At 60.8% G+C, this 18,756-nt stretch overlaps 7 protein-coding genes and 1 pseudogene across 7 annotated transcripts; 4 read left to right on the top strand and 4 right to left on the bottom strand.

Moving 5' to 3' along the window:
- Positions 1-63: 63 nt before the first annotated feature.
- On the bottom strand, positions 64-7,225 carry ACA1_112500 (TBC domain containing protein; the record flags this gene model as incomplete). The annotated part of the gene is made up of 12 exons (XM_004342016.1): positions 64-455; positions 538-661; positions 799-897; positions 1,034-1,117; positions 1,237-1,326; positions 1,543-1,650; positions 1,722-1,973; positions 2,119-2,394; positions 2,488-2,585; positions 2,727-4,112; positions 4,216-4,327; positions 4,457-7,225. 12 exons carry the CDS (start codon positions 7,223-7,225, stop codon positions 64-66), a joined length of 5,790 nt encoding a protein of 1,929 aa, XP_004342065.1.
- A 795-nt stretch (positions 7,226-8,020) lies between these two features.
- Positions 8,021-8,377, bottom strand: ACA1_112490 (uncharacterized protein; the record flags this gene model as incomplete). Its single annotated transcript, XM_004342015.1, has 2 exons — positions 8,021-8,164; positions 8,261-8,377. The coding sequence occupies 2 exons, from the start codon at positions 8,375-8,377 to the stop codon at positions 8,021-8,023; spliced, it is 261 nt and encodes an 86-aa protein (XP_004342064.1).
- A 561-nt stretch (positions 8,378-8,938) lies between these two features.
- On the bottom strand, positions 8,939-9,523 carry ACA1_112480 (Fbox domain containing protein; the record flags this gene model as incomplete). The annotated part of the gene is made up of 1 exon (XM_004342014.1): positions 8,939-9,523. One exon carries the CDS (start codon positions 9,521-9,523, stop codon positions 8,939-8,941), a length of 585 nt encoding a protein of 194 aa, XP_004342063.1.
- A 184-nt stretch (positions 9,524-9,707) lies between these two features.
- ACA1_112470 (KH domain containing protein) lies at positions 9,708-11,431 on the top strand (the record flags this gene model as incomplete). Its single annotated transcript, XM_004342013.1, has 7 exons — positions 9,708-10,143; positions 10,222-10,289; positions 10,361-10,466; positions 10,587-10,743; positions 10,859-10,974; positions 11,057-11,118; positions 11,180-11,431. The coding sequence occupies 7 exons, from the start codon at positions 9,708-9,710 to the stop codon at positions 11,429-11,431; spliced, it is 1,197 nt and encodes a 398-aa protein (XP_004342062.1).
- Positions 11,432-11,828: 397 nt separating this feature from the next.
- ACA1_112460 (protective antigen 4D8, putative) lies at positions 11,829-12,410 on the top strand (the record flags this gene model as incomplete). Its single annotated transcript, XM_004342012.1, has 3 exons — positions 11,829-12,039; positions 12,103-12,264; positions 12,325-12,410. 3 exons carry the CDS (start codon positions 11,829-11,831, stop codon positions 12,408-12,410), a joined length of 459 nt encoding a protein of 152 aa, XP_004342061.1.
- Positions 12,411-12,719: 309 nt separating this feature from the next.
- ACA1_112450 (Kynurenine Aminotransferase) lies at positions 12,720-15,129 on the top strand (the record flags this gene model as incomplete). Its single annotated transcript, XM_004342011.1, has 10 exons — positions 12,720-12,767; positions 12,868-13,053; positions 13,114-13,168; positions 13,259-13,423; positions 13,505-13,687; positions 13,789-13,886; positions 13,990-14,149; positions 14,229-14,389; positions 14,515-14,764; positions 14,978-15,129. The coding sequence occupies 10 exons, from the start codon at positions 12,720-12,722 to the stop codon at positions 15,127-15,129; spliced, it is 1,458 nt and encodes a 485-aa protein (XP_004342060.1).
- Positions 15,130-15,333: 204 nt separating this feature from the next.
- On the top strand, positions 15,334-16,223 carry ACA1_112440 (annotated as a pseudogene).
- A 545-nt stretch (positions 16,224-16,768) lies between these two features.
- Positions 16,769-18,735, bottom strand: ACA1_112430 (Casein kinase I; the record flags this gene model as incomplete). The annotated part of the gene is made up of 8 exons (XM_004342010.1): positions 16,769-17,014; positions 17,090-17,180; positions 17,309-17,488; positions 17,610-17,683; positions 17,822-18,006; positions 18,113-18,283; positions 18,402-18,521; positions 18,627-18,735. Coding segments are annotated over 8 exons (1,176 nt in total), but the record flags the coding sequence as incomplete, so codon positions are not given.
- Positions 18,736-18,756: the final 21 nt, after the last annotated feature.

Here is an 18,756-nt window from a genome sequence, read left to right as displayed (position 1 = left end):
TTGTGAATAAATAAAAGATTTATGGCTGGTTCTTCAAAGAGAGAAAACGCAATTAATTGCTTATCAACCGAAGCTGCTGCGGGAGATCTGGGCTGGCGCGGCGGCTAGGGCAAAGGGCCGCACATCGGACAGCCGCCGGGGGGAGACCGTTGTGGTGGCGCCCGCTGTGGGCGTCGACGACGTAGTGCTACCGACCGGCGCGACCGTGGAGGTCGGCGCGGAGGGCGGCTCCCTGGGCCTCTTCTTGAGCAGCACGCGGGCCACGTTGAGGGAAGCGGTCGACTCGCTGCGGCCGGACACGTACGAGGCCGAGAGCTTGGCAATGAGGTCAAACTTCTCGATCTTGGCCTGCAGGTTGACCGCCGTCTTGATCAGGCGATCGGCGTTGATCGACTCCTTGTGCATGTTGTTCAGCATCAACATGATGCCCTCGAACCCGAGTGACTCCAGCCGGCCTGCGGTGGTGGTCAGACCAGAGTGCGAGTGCAGAATGCGAGCGAGGACTGTGTGGCGTGGAGTGGAGTGGAGTGGAAGTACCGGAGAAGATGGAGGTGAGTGCGAGCGAGACGGTGATCAGGGCGATGGTGCCCTCGTAGAAGAAGTAGTCCCACACCCGCAGAGACACGTGGAAGGGCAGACTTCGGAACATCGTCATCACCCACTGTGTGTGTGTGTGTGTGTGTGTGTGTGTGTGTGTGTGTGTGTCGTTGGTCGTGTCGTGTGATGGGAACCACAGTCAGCTCTCTGCAAGCTCTCCCTCTCTCTTCTCTCTCTCTCTACACAAGTGAATGGGTCTACCTTGGTGATGTAGGACGACGTCCTGATGCTCTGCTTGTGGAAGTGGTCGTGCAGGTTGGGCAGGAAGCACCGCATCAGCTGGTCCTGCAGGAAGAACATCTGTCGTTTCACGTGCCTGGTGAGTCTCTTCTTAACTCATCATTCTTTCGCCCGACGTCGTCGTTGCGTATAGCTGCCCCCCCCCGGCTACGGCTGGCGGCAGCAGTGTTGTGTGGTGGTGTGGTGGTGGCTGCACCTTCTTCAATCCGGGGAAGTCGGGTTTGTACAGGTCCTCCAGACCATAGCTCTGGATCATGCTGTCCAATATCCAAAACACCTCCTGCGCACACATGCCCGTATTAACTCGTGTGTCGTGTGTGTGTCGTGTCGTGCGTGTGTCGTGCGTGTGCGGTGTGTGCAGCGTAGTGATGGAGAGAACACATGAGGGGAGGCATGTACCTCCTCGTCGTCAATGTACATGAGGATGGTGCTCGTGATCTGGGCCAGGCCCTGCTTGTAGCCCACGAGCGGGTTATGTACACTGTAGGCCTTGAGTACCGCAAACAGCGAACGCTGCCTGTGTGCATGTGTGCGTCGTGTCGTTGTCGTGTCGTTGGTCGTGTCGTGTCGTGTCGTGTGGTCGTGTCGTGTCGTGGTCGTCGTTGTGTCGTGTCGTGTCGTGTCGTGTGCATGTTTTGCGTGAGTTGCATAACATTGCATTGTATAAAGAAGTAAAAACACGTTAATTAAAACGATCACGGGCACGGCGGGAGCGTGCTTGGGTCCGTATCGCTGGCGGTAGAAGATGTGGTCTCTGTCCGTCTGCTCGATGTCCATGTCGATCTGCTTGATGTACTTGGAGCCCTGCCGCCACTGCAACCCGCCCACACCATCAGCCTCCATGTCTGTGTCGTGTGGGTCGTGTGGGTCGTTGGGAGCTGTACGGGGTCAAATATGCTGCCGCCTTGCCGGGCGCGCAGCTCCTCGGTCTGGGCGAGGCGGGCCCACACCTGGCCGCGTAGTCGATTGGGGATGCCCTTGAGCACGCGCTGGCGCAGCTTCTTCTGAAACTTGAGGTCCTTCGGCGGGCGCTCCCAGTCGGCCCGCCCGGCCTCGGCCTGGTCCCACCGCTTCAGCATCTCCTTCCACTTCTTCTCCCGCCTCACGTCTCTCAGCTCCATCCGCTTCGACGCCGTCTGCGCAGACCACACACACGTCAGCACATCACCGCACACGCACAACCGCACACGCACACGCCAACCGCACACGCACCGCACACGCACGCACAACCGCACACGCACGGGCGCGTGCCTTGGGTCGAACGCTGGCGCGCGTGGGTACGGTGTTGGACGACGAGGAGACGGATTGGTTGCACGAAGAGGAGGAGGAGGAGCCGCTGGCGGTGGTCGGCGGGGCGCGGGCGCGGGTGGTCTCGCGCACGACCCAGCCGAAGCGGTCGTGGGTGGTCTCGGCCAGAGCCTTGTTCTCGTAGCGCTGCGACGAGGTGGGCACGGGCGGGCACTGGTAGTGGAGCAGCGCGTCGGCGCCCTCCTTCATCAGTAGGCTGGCGCACTCGGCATGGCCGTGCTGCGTCGCCAGGTCGTACGCCGTCTTGCCCTGCGCGCGAGCGCGTGTGATCATCAGCACATAGGAGTCGCGTGTGTCGTGCGCGTGTGTCGTGTGTGTGTGCGTGCGTCGTGCGTGCGGTACCTTGTCGTCGACACGATCGAGGGTGGCGCCGGCAGCCAGCAGGGTCACGCACACGTCCGTGCGGCCCCACCTGCACGCAAGGTGCAGCGCCGTTCGCCCTGCGTGTCGTGTTGCGCCACGTGTCGCGTGTCCAATCAGCAAACAGATAACATTTAGTGTTTTGTTATATATAAACATAAGTGATATATAAACATAAGTTAATATATATAATTCAGAATTCAGAATCGCGTGTGATGTACCCATCATGTTGACGATGTCGGGGTCGACCAGGCCGTCCTGGAGGAGCTTCGTGACGGCGAACAGGAAGCCCTTTGCCACGGCCACGTGGAGCGCGGAGTCGCCCTCCCGATTGGGCGCGTCGATCCACTGCCACGCAGGGATCTCGTCCCGCTCCCAGTCCACCACCACCCCCTCCGGCCTCCCGTCATCACCATCATCACTACCATCCTCATCGCCCTCTTCATCATCGCCGCCCAGGCCAGCGCGCCGGCGCGCCACCGCGTAGGACTGCTTGCGCTTGCGGCCCACGACGAGCTGCGCCTCGCGGCCGCCCGCGATGCCGACGCCGACGCCGCCGTTGTTCAGCAGCGCGGCCTTCTCGTCGTCGTCGTCTTCGCGGCGCTGGCGGTGCTTGACGCCGTAGTTCATGAGGTACTCGAAGACCTTGTCGCGCCGCTTGTGGGCCGGCGACAGGGAGGCGGCCAGGTGGAGTGGCGACCCGCCCGGCCCCGGGTTGCCGTCGGCGTCGTCGACCAGCAGCGAGGGGATGCGCGACAGCTGCGCCGCCGCCGCGGCAGAGGCCGACGCCGACGCTGCCCGCCTTCGGTGCCGCGGGCCACCACCGGTGTTGTGGGCGTCGAGCCTGCGCAGCACGGCGGCGATGGCACCCAAGCGCTGCTCGCGGATGGCCGTCTCGAGGGTCATGTCGCCCTCGTGAGACGGCTCGTCGTCGTCGTCGTCATCGTCATCTTCACCGTCATCTTCTTCTTCGTCATCGTCGTCGTCTTCCTCGCTCTCTTCGCTGTCGTCGTTGTCATCGTCTTCATCGCCGTCGTCGGCCCTGCAGGTGCTGTCCCCGCTGTCGGTCATCTTGCCCGCGGCCACCGAAGGCGAAGGCGGTACAAAGAGCAGCGCGCGGGGCATCAGCCCCGCCTTGCCGCGGGAGCGGGCCAGGTCGCTGCCGGCGGGCTTGGGCACGATGAACCGCTCGCCCGACATGCGCAGCATCTGCCGCAGGTCGCCCCGCTTCCGAGGCGACAACACGGCCGCGGCGGGCGACGCCGCCTCGTCGACGCCCGCATCCGCGGCCACGGTTACCGTCGTCGCAACGGCGCTGAGGCTGTCGCTGAGCGACCGGAGGCTGGGCTGGGACTGGGCCAGCGAGCTGGCGGGCCGCAGCGCGGTGGCGGTGGGGGTCGAGCTGCTGCTGCTGCTGATGCGGAGGCCACCGGCGGGGTAGACGTCGGTGGCGGACGAGGTGAGGCTGCTGCTGCCACCGGTGGCGGTCATGCTGCCGCTCGAGCTCGGTGAGGAGCTGCCGTCCAGCTCCGAGGCGCTGTCGGGAAAGACCAGCAGACCCGGCCGCTTCCGCATACCCACCGAATTGGTCCGCGAGGTTCGCCCCACTGATCGCACGTGTGTGCGTCATAGCACGACAAGCGACACGCGAATCAGTATTTAAGGAATGACACACACACACTACACATAAACCGAGTGAGAGTGGTGTACCTGTCGCGGACCCGAGCTTGCCATGGTGGATGAGGTTGGTGGTTTGCCTTTGCTGCTGTTGTTGGGCTTGCTGTTGTTGCTGCTGTTGAGCGAAGTACTTGTCGAGCAGCTCCTGGGCCGTCAGCGTCCTCCGCCGCGAGTGCCTGCCAGAACCCCCCCCCCAGTGAGCGACGACACGACACACGACACACAAAACGCAACACACACGCAAAACAAGGCACACGGCACACGGCACACGTACCTCTTGGAGACGGTGGAGCTGCGCGTGGGGGGTGAGCGCGCCCTCAGTTTGCTCCAGCGGCGGGCGCTCGATCTGGCGCGAGTTGGCCCGCCCGACCGTGGACGACGAGCCCATATGGCGCTGACGCTCTAGCAGCCGGGCAAACGCAGCTGACTCGCGCCGGTCGCCCAGCTCGGTCGCGCTGCTCGTCATCATCATCGCCGCCGCATCTGTCGATTCAGCCGCCGCAGAGAGACCGGGCGGCGGGCGGTAGGCGCTCAAGCTGGCGCTGCGCGACTGGTGCGACGGCGGCGGGACGTGGCTGTCGGAGGCGCTCATGCCCAGGCCTGTGTCGTCGCTCCGGTGGCGCAGCGGGGCAAAGCCGTCGCTGTGCAACATGGTCTGCGAGACGGGGGTCTTGGTGGGCGTGGCGCTGGCGCCCTGCGAGGCGGGGTGCCGCACGGCCTCCTTGGCCTCGGCGAGGATGACTGCCACCCGACCGATCTCGCGCTGCAGCGCCTCGCGCTCCTCGGCCTCGCGCTGGGCCGCCTCCTCGGCGCTGTACACGATCGCCGACCCGGTCGAGCTTCCGCCTCCGGCGTCGGTGTCGTCATCGCTGTCGCTATCGCTCTCGGCAGGCTTGCGATCGTTGGCGACGGCCTTGTGTGACTCGTCCGTGCTCTCTTTCTTGTGGTCGCCGCCGTTGCGCCGACGACGGTGACCGCGGTCCTCTTCGTCCTTCTTCTCCTTCTTCTTCTCCCTCTTTGGCTTCGTGTCCGCCGCATCGCGGTCGCCGCGGTCCTTGCTCCGCTTGGCTCTGCCGTTCTCGCCATCGCCGGCGTCCGTCGCTTCGCTCTTTGCTTGGACAGCGTTAGCGTCACCCCGCTTTCGTTCTTTCCTGTCGCCCCCACCGCTGTGGTCATCGCCTCGCTTTCGCTCTTTCCGCTCCTTGCCGTCTTCGCGATTACTCCGGCGGTCGCCGCTGCTGCTGCTCTCGCCGCTGCCGCTGTCGTCCGCGCCACGTCCGTCGCCTCTCCGGTGGCCGCCGCTGGCCGTAACGGAGGGCTGCTGGGGCCGCAGGCTCGACGTTCCGCGCGGCGTGCGGGCCTTCTCGGGCTGCGGCCCGCCGGCGGCGGTCACGAGGCTGAGCACGCTCTCCCGCTTGCCCGAGGCGCCCTTCGTGCCCACCGTCCAGTTCATGCGCAGCGTCGCCCGCTTGGACTTGTCCCGCGGCTCCCTCTTCGCAGGGGCCGGGGGTGGTGCGACCGGGTGGGCCGTCGCCTGGCTGCCACCGCCACCACCGCCGCCGCTGCTGCGGGTCCCATGCTCGTCGCCGCTGGCGGGCACGAATCCCGCCGCCCGCATATCGTCGCTCCTGCGTCGGTGCGCCCTCTCCGAGCGCCGCACGGCCAGGCTGCCGCCACTGCCCTTGGCAGCTTCCGCCTCGGTCGCTTCCTTGCCGCTGCTGCTGCCGCCCCGGTCCTTGCGTCGAGTGGAGCTGCTGCCGCTGTCGTGCGGGTGGTTGTGGTCGCCGCTGCTGTTCAGAGAGGAGGTCTGGTCGCTGCCGTTGGACGATGTCGACAGCGTACGCTCTCGGTCGCTGATGTCGACAGAGGCCCTGTCGCTGCGCTTGGCGTTGCTGACGCGACGCTCACGAGGCGACGGACCGACGACGGCCGACAGCTGTCGAGAAGACGACGAAGGCGATGATGACGACGATGAAGAGGATGACGACTTCTCGCTGGGCTTGTCGGTCGGTGTGTGGCCCCTCGACCAGAGTAACGCGGGCGCCTCGCCCGACCTGCGCTCGCTGGTTCGCTGGTGACCGCCGCTGTCACGGCCGCGGCGCGGCGATAGCAACGACGGCGACGACGATGCGGATTCGCCACGAGGCAGTCCGCGCGTCGAGTGCCCTCCGCCGGAGGAGCCCTTGCCATCACCGCCCGTCATGCGGCTTCGCCTGCCGGCTGACGATGACGACGACGAAGACGACGATGATGAGCCGGCGGCGTCGGTCGACGCGAGGCCGACCAGCGCGCCGAGGTCGTCCGATTTCTGTCTCCGCAGCTTCTTCTTGATACCGCCGCCGCCGCCGCCGCTGATGATGGCCCCTGAGGGAACGAGGGCGGCGTGTCGCCTTGAGATATGGGCGGGCAGGCTGCGACGGCGCTCAAGCCGGGTCTCGCGATCGATGCGCGACAACGCCCGGGCGGCGGTTGGTGCGGCGGCTGCGGCCACGGTCACGGCTGCGGTGGCGCTAGGCGCGTGCACGTTCCGTGTCGACGCGGACGCGGTCGTCGGCGCTGCGCTGCTGCTGAGGTCCTTCTCGCCGCCGTTTTCTTGGTGCCGTCGGGCCGATGACGACCCCGCGATGGAGGCCGACCACAATGCGCCGTCCCTCTCGCGCACGCTCCGCCGGGCGTCGCTCTTGCTACGTTCCCTAATGCTGCCCGCGCTGTCGTCGCCGCCACTGCCGCTGGCGCGCGACTTGGACGAAGAGCTGCTGTTGGTGCCAGATGCGCCGCCCGAGTTGTGGGAGGAGCGCGATGATAGTCGAGTGGAGTCGTGAGAAGAGGCGCTTGGAGCTGGAACGGAGGAAGGCAAGGAAGAGGGACGGTGATGGGAAGCGGGTGAGGTGGAAGCCGAGCTTGTTGTGGGTATCCTGAGCGCGGGGTCGCGGCTGCGCTTGGAGGCATGCCTCGGCGAGATGGGTGAGGAGGCTTCGCCTTCGGCGACTGTGCCTCCTCCATTGTTGGGCCGCCGCTTCGACGAAGGTTCGGCCCTTTCCATCGCTTCAACGTACTTGTGGTGGAGTATGATTACTTGCGTGTAGAGGATGGATCTGGGGTGCAATCAATGATCTGTTATGTGAGATTATTGATTTTGGAAGACTAATTTCAAGAGATTATGTTGTGCTGAGCTCCAAGAAGAAAATCATGGCCTCGCAGATGAAGAAGATCAAGAGGTCAGGGAGATAGAGTATGGATGTGGGAGGCATACGTAGGTTCGGCATGAATGGCCGAATGAAAAGTGGGTCCTACTCCTCTGTTGATGTCGCCAACACCACCAGAAGCTCTTCCACTTTCAAACGAGAAGGAACTGTGCGAAACGACGACTAACAACCAGAAACAGAGAACGTAACGTTTCTTTTCTCAACCGTCAGAAGGGACACGCTGCGCTCTTACCTTTTCAGTCCAACGTAGAATGTGCGGCACGCACTTGGTGGCCAACTGATGATCCGCAAGCACACGCGAGTCCTGTCGGCCACGTCCTCCTCTTCCCCGAGTGGGCCAGGGAAGGCTTTATGTCTCCGCACTGTGCGCACTTGCATCTGGGTCGCCTATTTGGATTCTGTCAATTTACGAATAAATTGAATATTTTTTTAAGTAGTAACAAACCTCCCAACCACCTTCGTCAGGAAGGGCCACCACAGGCCGAGGGTCGCGCTCTAGGAGGCCAGGTGCAGAAATAACAACAATAACAATAAGTTTAAGAAGTCTGCGCATTGGTTTTAGAGAAAGCCAGGGGCAACATTTGTGAACAGTGAAGCTGGGGGCAGGTGCCCCTGGCGTGGTGGCAGCCACGCTAATAAGACGCGTAGTTAGGGGTCCAGAAGTCGCACACGTAGATGGCGTTGAGGCTGACGGCATCGGTCTGGACGGTGCAGCTGCCCGAGGCTCCATTGTAGGCGCCAACGCCACCCACAACGGCATACGGCTGCGGCTCTTCCTGATCAGTCGAACACCCATGTTCGCGGCGTGGAGCAGCAGCTTGTCAGCCACATTGCTCGAGTAGTGGTGAATCATGTTTGTGCTAAAATCGTACCTGGTTGTTGAAGTTGTTCGCTCCATTGAGCACCACTTGGTCGGCTCCGTTGTTGAAGTAGTGGACGATGTTGCACAGCTCGTAGAGGGAGCCAGTGTTGTTGATGGCCGGAGTCATGGTGCAGAGACCAACGTCGAAGCCCACCACCTCGGTGCCGTCCAGATCGTACAAGTAGTTGGCCCAGACATCTATGTACGTGTGGTGCTCAGCATTGGAACAAAACAACAACAACGGCTGGAGCGAGGGGCGTGCCATTCTGTAGGGGTGCAGTGCCGAAGAAGAGATCGCTGGGAGTAACGACGTCCGTGGTGGATATCTCCAACACGGCGTAGTGGTGACGAACCCAGTCTCTGTCGTCCCTTTGCGGTGAGCACCCCCGTTGTCCGTGGGCCGATGCTACGTCGAGGGTCAGGAGGGCGAGCGCAACCACCGCGAGGAACACAAGCTTGAAGGTCATCTCTGGGTGTGGGTTTGATGATGATTGTAAGAAGGGCTCGGTCTATTCGTCTTTAAAACATCCCTCTTTGCTAAAGTGCTTACTAAAGCGCCTTCGCGTGGATGGTGTGACCCAAGTCCTCGCATTCTTAAGTTCGAACGATGACGTGAACTGGTGTGCCTGTACACATTCGCACCTTGTGAAACACCCGCAAGTACACCAACCCAAGGCTGGGCTGGGCTTCAGAAGAGGCCGTTCCAGGCGCACACGTCTTCGTGCCAGGCCCGCACGCAGCCGGGGCTCTGTTTGAGCGGGCTGTGGCAGCAAGTCCACCGATCGCCCTCGGCGCTTAGCGACGGCTTCCACCGGCCGTCGTGGAACGCACACGCCTGCTCGCTGTTGGCGACCGGCCGGAAGCCCCAGCCGCATCGCTTGCACACGCACCGGCGCACGAGGTGGCGATACATGTGCTTCCACTTGATCTGGTCCTCGCTCTTGCCGCCCTGGAACACGAGCGACAGCACGGGCAGGTGGACCGACACGGTGCGGCTGCGCAGGCAGTGCGGCCGCCACATGATGTCGTGGTCAGCCAGGCCGCGGAAGGTGCGGTTGATGAGGGCCACTTGCACCAGTTCGGCGGCGTCGACGAAGGACATGATGTGGACCAGCACCTCCAACGGCAGCGCGTCGAGCGTGCCCATGGCTGTGGGGACGTCAGCCCCCTCTTCCTCCCCACCCTCTACGCGGGCTCGCTTGGCCGGCGGCTGCGTGTCGGCTTCTTCTTCGACATGTCGCTGGTGGCTGGTGATGGATTCATGGTTGCGCATCTTTGATTTGGGTTGGAGAGCTGAGCTCGTGGTCTCGTGGTGGTAACTATAGTTTAGTCTATGCAAGGGTGGTTTTCCTCCTCATTACGTCGTGTAGTTCTTGGTGTTGAAGAAAAAGGTTGGAAAAGCAGCTCTTTCTGTGCAGCGCAATCGATAATCGACTTGTTTGCAGAGAAAGACGAAGATGGAGCCGTACACCTACGAGAGCGAGAATGGGATCAAGCTTGTGACGATTAAGGGCCGCACCTACCGCAAGGCGCCTGTAAGTGCGTTGAAGGATCGAAGGCGGGGCGAGAGCAGCGCTGGGCAAGATGGTGCGGGCACCAAGAGGCGCAAGGGTGGCAGGAGGGCCGCTGCTGGATTGGGGGACGAGGAGGGTGCCGACGACGTGGAGCGCTTGACGGAGGAGCTCTGCGACGCACCCTCTTCCGCCATCGATGAGGAGGCGCTCGCGTTGGACATCAGAAAGGAGGGCGAGCTCTTCACCTATCGAATGCATGTTCCATCGGCCTTCTTTGGCAACATCATTGGCAAGGGCGGGCAGATGCGGACCCGTCTGCAGACTGAAACCGGTGCCACCATCGCCGTGCCCAAGCAGGGCAGCACCAGCGAGGACATCAGTACCCAACACGCCTGCTATTTATTTATATATTATATTTATATTTATGAAATTTACTTACATGGTGTGGTTGGTGCAGTCATCAAGGCGGAGAGGGAGAAGGCCATCGTGTCGGCGAAGACCAGGATCGATGTGCTCGTACAGCAGGTACATAGCCAACCGCGTAGTGGCGCAGGTGTTCGTACAACATACTCGCTCACATCTTCTACTTTCGGCAGGCCAAGGACAAAATGGACTACACCCACTTCCTCTCGATTCCACTTACGCCTATCAAGGACAAGGTCAAGCAGTGGCAGGACGAGATCACACAGAAATACACCCCAGGTTTGAACCTGTGGCCGACGCGCATCCACAGTGTAAGAGATGCCCACGAGCTAACCTCAACTCGGGGTTGTGTCGTGTCTGGTCTGTTGTATGTTGTGACGTGCCATGTGTGGTGTGTAGAAAACACAAGAGGGTTCGATCCTTCGATCCTGCTGGCCCCCGAGAAGATGCACTTGACGGTGCTCATGCTCAAGCTGTTTTCTGCGCAAGAGATCAACAAAGCCAAGGAGCTGCTCAAGCAGGCCTCCGCCCAGGTCTATGATCTGCTGGGCTCGAGGTACTATCGCCACCCACCACTACTTCATTCTCCTTGCGAGAACGGAACACGACACACACGCACACACGACACACGAACCATCACGCGCACATTGCTGATTGTGCATTGCCTGCAGATCAGAGGTGGTGCGATTGCAGGGCTTGGACATCATGAACGACGACCCTAGCGCTGCGGATGTGGTGTACATCAAGGTGCAGGAGGTGGGCGACAAGCGACTCATACCAGTCTGTGGTAAACGGCCTCTCCACTCCTCCGTCGCCCCAAGTCAATCATGGTATGGCTCATTTCTCACCACATGAGACCCAACATCCAGACCACTTGACGAAGCTGTTCTACGAGGCTGGACTTGCCAGCTCGCCAGACCGCGCTCTTAAGGTGCGCCTGTATCACTGGAACATGCTAGCTTGACAATGCTAATCGTTCTGCGACCGTGCAGCTGCATGCCACGCTGGTCAACACGCGTTACAGGAGGACGTTATCATGGGGAGAGGAGGGTGGCGATGATGAAGGTCGCGGTGGACAACGAGGAACCCAGCGACAACCGTTCGACGCCACCGACATGCTGCGCAAGTACGGCAACATCGACTTTGGCCAGCACAGGCTCACCGGCATTCACCTGTCGGAACGCGGTCGGTTCGCGGCCGACACGGGCTTCTATCACTGTGTGTCTTCCATCAACTTCCCTTGAACCCATCAACATACAGACGATCTGTTGATGGATGCAAGTGACCGCCTTCACTTCCTTCTCGGCCTCCTGTCCGCTGGAAATGTCATACGAATTCCGCACATTTTGCTGTCATAGCTACTCGACCGTTACGGCAAAAATTCCAGCCTTTTTCCAGGAGTATTTATTTCCACGTTTTTTCGGGGTGGCGAGCAACCGTCCGGCGGCCACAAAACCAAGCGAGCAGCTGCGGTGGCCCTTTTGTGCTCCCAGACCCCAGCGTGCCACGAGACTTGCGCACGTAACATCTCATCAATCAATTAATCAACTTAGCCTCAGCAAGACCCTCGAGTTTGCGCTTGATAGAGTGGGAAATACCCTCACCGACTGCCATCCTCTGCCAACTACCCCCTACACAACCATGTTGAAGCTATCGTCCAAGCGCTCGCATGACATGATCATCGACGCGCCTCCGCCCCCCTGCTCGCCGCATCGCATCCAATTCCTCGGCTCGCCCCCTTCCCCTCCCTCGCCCTTCAAGCGGGTGCGAACCTCGCCTGCGGTAGAGCCGCAGTCTCGGAAGCATTCGCGGGATGAGAGCCCGTTCGCTCCCGCCTCGCCATTCAATCCAAGTACGTAGTCCTTCTTGCCTCTTGTGCGTCATCTGCCAAGATGCTCACCCTTCACCTCCCCAGATGTGGCCGAAAGATTTGTGCCCAGAAAGAAGCAGCGCGCTGAGGAAGGAGAGAAGCTTTACACCTTAGAGGAGGTGAAGCGGATCGTGGCGCAAGTGGTGGCAGAACGAGAGAATGCTCTGCGGGAGGAGTACACGCAAACGCTACAACAGAAGCTTGAAGGTACGATTACGCTCTTTTCTCCCTCTTCCCAAGATCTGCTCTAAGCTCAACCCTCTGCAGATCAATTCAATCTCTTCTCCAATTTTGCCCAAGACAACATCGCGAGACAGCTGAGGGAGAATGACACCTGCAGCTACATCGGCTAAGCGCCCGACCACAACCAAAAACGAAAGAATCGATTGCAAGGAGAGTAGCGTCTTCGACCCCACGGAATACCTGTAAAAACCTTCTTCCCGTTCCGTAATAGAGGCCTCTTGGTCTCTATCTTCTTGTACTCTTATAGAGCATCTCTGCCATGCTGGTCCTTCCCCAGAAAGGAGCTCCAGGAACACGAGCGATGAAGTAAAGAGCTTCGAATCGAAAAGATGTGCGTTGTGTACACATCTTTTCAATTTCATTCTGCCGCAAAGAAAAGAAACGTAACAAAATAATAATAAATAATACACCGCAAAGAGATGAGGAAGTGCTTCGTCGCGCGGTCGTGCCTCAACTCCCCCGTTCAGGTGCGTGTTCGTGCTGAGGGAAGATACAATCGTATCTTAATCTTGACAATCTTTATTAAATGTTCTACGCTCCCCACCGCCTCACGCCCCCTCCACGCAGGGCGGCCTCCTAAAGGGCGGCAGCCTGGAGGCCGTGTCCGTGCTCGCCCCGCGCTTGTTCGCACCTCTGTCCAGCTGGGCGTCGTCCTCCCGCCAGTGCCGGAGCTACGCGGTGACCGTGCCGCCCAGCGAAAAGTTCGCCCGGGCCAAGCGCATCGAGACCTTCGGCGAGACCGTCTGGAGCGAGGTACCGCCTGTCCACCACCACCCCTCTCGCGGGTCCGATGAACTCATCTCTTTCCAACAGTTCACACCGCTGGCCCAGAAATACCAGGCCGTGCAGCTCGGCCAGGGCTTCCCCGGTACTGCTTGCCTGTGGTGATGGCATTGACGGTGGTGCGGTGGTGGTGGGTGGTGGGTGGTGCCACAGCGCTAACAGACGCCTTCACCAGACTTTCCGGCGCCCGACTTTGTGTTGGCCGCGGCGCAGACGGCGATCCACAACAACCTCAACCAGTACACGCGCATGCAGGGACACCCCAGGCTGGTCAAGGCGCTGGCCAACACCTACAGTCCGCTCTTTGGCCGTGAGCTCGACCCCATGAACGACATCCTCGGTACACTGCGTGTGTCGTGTGTGTCGTGCTCTGTGCGTGTCGTGTGTGCGGTGGCGAACTCATCGCGTGGCGTCGCCGCAGTGACGGTCGGGGCCACGGAGGGCATCTTCGCGGTGATCTCGGCCCTCGTCAATCCGGGCGAGGAGGTGATCATGCTGGAACCCTTCTACGACGCCTACCCGACCGACACCATCCTCAACGAGGGCGTGCCCGTCTACGTGCCCCTCCGGCCGCCCAAGGTTCCCAAGGGCACCATCACCTCCGGTACGCGTGTCGTCTCGTGTGCGTGTGCGTGTGCGTGAGCGGCGTGTGTCGTGCTGTGCGGCATTGGTGCTTAAGCTTAAGTGCTTGCGGTGCGTGGACAGCCAACGATTGGAAGTTGGACTTTGATGAGCTGGAAAGCAAGATCACGCCCAAGAGCAAGATTCTGATCTTCAACAACCCCACCAACATCCCGGGCAAGGTTCGACCTCCGCACACCGCACACGACCGCACACACCGCACGACACACGACATTCCATGCATAGTTCATGCGCGCCTGATGCGAATTCGTTCTTTGCGTGTAGGTGTGGACGAGGGAAGAGATGGAGGAGGTGGCTCGGCTGGCGAAGAAGCACAACCTGATCGTGCTGAGCGACGAGGTCTACGAGTGGATGACTTATGACGACGCCACGCACATCCGCATGGCCAGCCTGCCCGGCATGTGGGAACGCACCATCACCCTGGGTGCGCCATCAACCGCACACGCACGACCGCACACGCACACGCACACGACTCACGGTGCGCTCTGTGGGGTGCGACGCAGGAAGCGCCGGGAAGTCGTTCTCGGTGACGGGGTGGAAGGTCGGGTGGGCCATCGCACCGCCGCACTTCACCACCGCTCTCGGGACCATCCACCAGTTCGACTGCTTCACACACGGCACGCCCCTCCAGGAGGCCATCGCCGTCGCCTTCGAACAAGCCGAGGTATGCGGCACGCATTCCACACAACATTCCACATTCCACACCATTCCACTTACATTCAACGCATTCCTTAACCGTGTGCGTGTGCGGCGTGTGTCGTGTGCGTGTCGTGTGTGCGGTGCGAGCAGGAAAAGAACTATTTTCCCGACCTGAAGCAGATGTACTGGCGCAAGCGAGACAAGCTGGTGGCGACGCTGCGCGACTGCGGCCTCGCGCCGGTGGTGCCCAAGGGCTCCTACTTCGTCATGGCCGACACGTCCTCCATTCCGTCGTCCGTCTTCATGGGCAAGGGCAAGGCCGAGCCGGGCATCGGCGGCGACGGCCCCAAGGAAGAGACCCGCGACTACCAGTTCTGCCGCTGGCTCACACGCGAACTCGGTACCGCACCCGCGTGTCGTGTGTCGTGTGTCGTCGTGTGTCGTGTGTCGTGTCGCGTGTCGCGTGTCGCGTGTGGTGTCGCGTGTTATGTATCGCGTGTGGTGTCGTGTGTTATGTATCGCGTGTGGTGTCGTGTGTCGTGTGTGTCTTGTGTCGCGTGTCGCGTGTGGTGTCTTGTGTCGTGGAGGGTGCTGAGGGGTGGTTGTGTGGCAGGCGTGGGCGCGATTCCGCCGTCGGCGTTCTTCTCGAAGGAGAACGCGCACATTGCGGAGAACTTTGTGCGGTTCACCTTCTGCAAGCGGGACGAGGTGCTCGACGCCGCGGCCACCAAGCTCCACAAGCTTCGCGACCTCTCCGCGCAATAAGTCGACAAAACCAAATAAAATGCAAATAATAGCCATTATTTTATTATTTCACTCCAAAACAGTGCCGGAGCATTTGGTTAGCTCAGGCTCCAATCGGAAACTTGATGTAAACACCAGATATATACCTACATCGCCTCCACTCCAGTGGCGAAACACTGACAATGCTCAAACGACAAAGAGAAGGCGCAGGGACGAAGGAAGAAGATGTGGCAGCCACGCCTTCTTCGGAGGCGATTGTAAAGAGGGCTCGAACCGGAACAACAACAACAACAAGCACCAGTTGTGGTAGCGGCGGCGGCAGAAGAAGAAGAAGAAGCGTGGTTGCTGAACGATCCCAACCTGCTCCTCCTCGTGCTCGACCACAGCTTGCTCCACAGGGTACCTCCCCATTCCTCGTCTACTTCAACAACCTCGTCTTCTTTTTCATTGATTCTTTGTTCGTCTCAGGTGCACGCGAGCCGGACGGCTGCGCTGGACCACCCGTTCCGGGGGCTCAACCGGGCGGCACGGCAGGCCTGGCTGGCCCACCCCATCAGCCTCGCCTCCTCCGTGCGCCTTCGCCTGGCCGGCCACCCGCACCCCGTGGCCTCGCCTTCGCTTTCTCTGCGGCACCGGGTGCGGTGCCTTGCGTGTGCGTGTGCGGTCGTGTGCGGTGTGCGTGTGTCGTGCGTGTAGGTGCGCTTACAAGGCAGCCGTGATATCAGGAGACGCTCATGTACATGTTGGACGCTGCGGCCCAAGACTTCGAGCGGTCCGTCAAGACAGAGCAGAAGCAGCGGAAGAATCACATCAATTGCGAACGAGGCCGTCGTTTGCTTCTGAAGGCGGTACTTTTTTGTCGCCCCAGCGCTCGTGTGCGGTGTGTGCGGTGTGCGGTGCCAGATGCTGTTGGCTTTGAAGTGGTGATAAGGGGTACACGACAACAGGTGGAGGAGTGGGTGGAGGACAGGCTTTGTTCTGAAGAAGGCGAAGAAGAAGAGGGTGAGGACCTGGGGGGCCAGTTGAGACAGGAAGCAAAGAAGCTCATCAAGTGCGCCACCGACATCAAGGTCGAAAGTACGTACCTGCTGCTGCGCAAGAGGTGCAAAGTTTGATGACAAAATCAAACCAATCGGGCTGAACAGAGCTGGAGAACTGCAAGGAGGGCACCTGGAGCACGCAGGTCCGCTTCACCATTGAAGGTTCTCTTCTTCTCTTCCCTGGTCTGCTCTGCTATAACAAAGGGGAAAGAGCAGCCGAGTGTTAAAGCAGCGCACACGTGCATGAGCAGGAACTCTGTTTGAGCATGTGGAAAACTGTGATGACGACCTGGACTGTGAGGAGAAGACCACAGCCCCTTCAGTACGTATTTCTGTCTACTACACGTTTTCTTTTTCTTCTTCTTCACTTCTTCACCCCACAACCTCCAAGAGGAGAGACTGGAATGACTGACTGACTTCCGAAAAGCCAGAGGAGTTGGCCACGTTGCGTGAGACGTGGCAAACGCAGTTGGACACCGACCGACACACTGTCGTCGCTCTTTGATCATCTCCTCCATTCCACCCCCTTCCTTTATCGTGATGACTGAAGGCCAGGTGGTGATCAAAAAGAGAGTGTTTACTACATCATCATCGTCATCATTGTTCTGCTTTCCGCTCCGTCAATATCCACATTCCTCCATTCCAGTCCCTCTCGACGCACACACGCCGCGACGCCCGCTTCGAGCCATCAAACGCATTCCAGCGACGTCCGCCCATCGATCCACGCCCGCCGCGCGCGTGCGGCGGACGCCGCCAGCTTGACATGGTTCGGTCCGACGACGCCACCCAGCCTCTCGCTCGCACCGATGGTGCAGAGCAGCGCGCGCCCAATGGTGGTCCTCACATCTCTTCTCAGCATGTGCCTTCTTACTCCTACCAAGCACCACCAACAAAACAAACACGTCAGACTCTCGCGTGTCGTGTGTCGTGCGGTGCGTTACCTTTGACTCGCCGGGGCGTTTGGCCTCTCTACTGCCTCTCTGCGCGGCGCGGTTCTTCCTCTCGCCGTCCTCCGGGTTCCGACGCGGTCTCCTACATCACCATCACCGACATCAGCCTCGTCGCCGTGCGTGTCGTGTCACGTCGTGCGGTGTGCGTGTGCGGCGTGTGTTGTGTGTGCGGCGCGTGTCGTGTCGCGTGTGTGTGTGTGTGCGGCGTACCCAATGGTGGCCATGCGAATGAAGGTGGAGCGGGTGGAGCCGTCGCTCGGCGCGTTCTTGTCGGCGGCCTTCTTGATGGTCCCGTTGTCTCCCCGCGACTCGCCGGGCTTCCCGTGCTTGTCCGTGTCGCTCGCCGCCCGCTGCATGCCGCCCGCCCGCCCGCCGTTCCTCCGCCCCGTCCTGTCCGCCGCGCTAGTCCCGTCAGCCTCCGTGAGTGCGTGTATCGCGTTGCATCGCGTCGCGTCGCGTGCGATTGCGTGTGTGTCGTGCGTGTGCGGTGCGTGTCGTGTGCGAATGGTACCTGTCGCGTCGGTCTTCGGCCCGCCTGGCCAGGGCCATCCGCTGGGACTGTTGTGTTTGGGTGCTGCTGTCCCTCTGCTGCTGCGATTCAATTCAAAAACGTTCCGTCAAATCGCCGCACGACACGACACGCACACATCCGCCGCACGACACGACACACGACACACGACACGACACGCGCGGAGGGTGAGGGTGGTGGGAGGAGGGGGTTACCCCGCCGTCGATGCTCTGGGGGATGGCGCGCTTCTTGCGCTCGACGAGGTCCCAGTCGTAGACGCAGTCGTACTCGAAGCCCTCGCGGATGAAGAGGTCCCGGAAGAGCTTCCGCAGGTACGTGTAGTCCGGCGTATCGTCGAACCGCAGCGACCGCGCATAGTTCAAATACGTCGCAAACTCGGCTGCGCACACGACACAACATGACACGCACCACGCACGGCACGACACGCACGACACGACACACGCGTGAGATGAGGGTGGTGGTGATGATGGGGGGGGGCGACGTACCGGGGAAGCCCTTGCAGAGCTGCTCGACGGAGGTGGTGATCTTCTTCTCGCTGATGCGTTCGTACTTTTCCTTCTTGGTGGTGGCCTTGAGCCCCTGCCAGGGCAGGTTGCCCCGCGCAAAATACATCAGCACGTAGCCGATGGCCTCCAGGTCGTCCCTTCGGCTTTGCTCTGTGTGCGCACGACACACACGCAACACACGCGTGCGTGCGGGAATGTGAGTTGGAACGGCGTGGGCGGTGGCGCGTGTGTTGTGTGCGTCGTGCGGTGGCGTGTGTCGTGTGCGTACCGATGCCGAGATGTGTGTTGATGCTGGCGTAGCGGGCCGTGCCGGTGAGGTTCTTGTTCTCCCGGTAGGGGATGTGCACGTGCGATCGCGAGTCCCTGTACTTCTTCGCCAGACCGAAATCTGGACGCACACACATCGGCCACGACCCGCTCGTAAGTGTGTGTGTTGTGTGTGTGTGTGTGTGTGATGATGATGTGCGGTGTGCAGTGGGAAATGGGTTCGCACCGATGAGGTTAACCTGGTTGCTCTTCGCCTCGAGGCCCACGAGGAAGTTGTCGGGCTTGATGTCGCGGTGGATGAAGTTCTTCGAATGCACGTACTCGATGCGGCGAATCTACAGCCCAACGTGGTCAGC

The sequence above is a fragment of the Acanthamoeba castellanii genome (genome assembly GCF_000313135.1).
Source record: "Acanthamoeba castellanii str. Neff unplaced genomic scaffold scf7180000084669, whole genome shotgun sequence".
Lineage (NCBI taxonomy): Eukaryota > Discosea > Longamoebia > Acanthamoebidae > Acanthamoeba > Acanthamoeba castellanii.
Note: the sequence above shows the minus strand (reverse complement) of the source record. Positions and strands in the feature narration are given on the sequence as shown.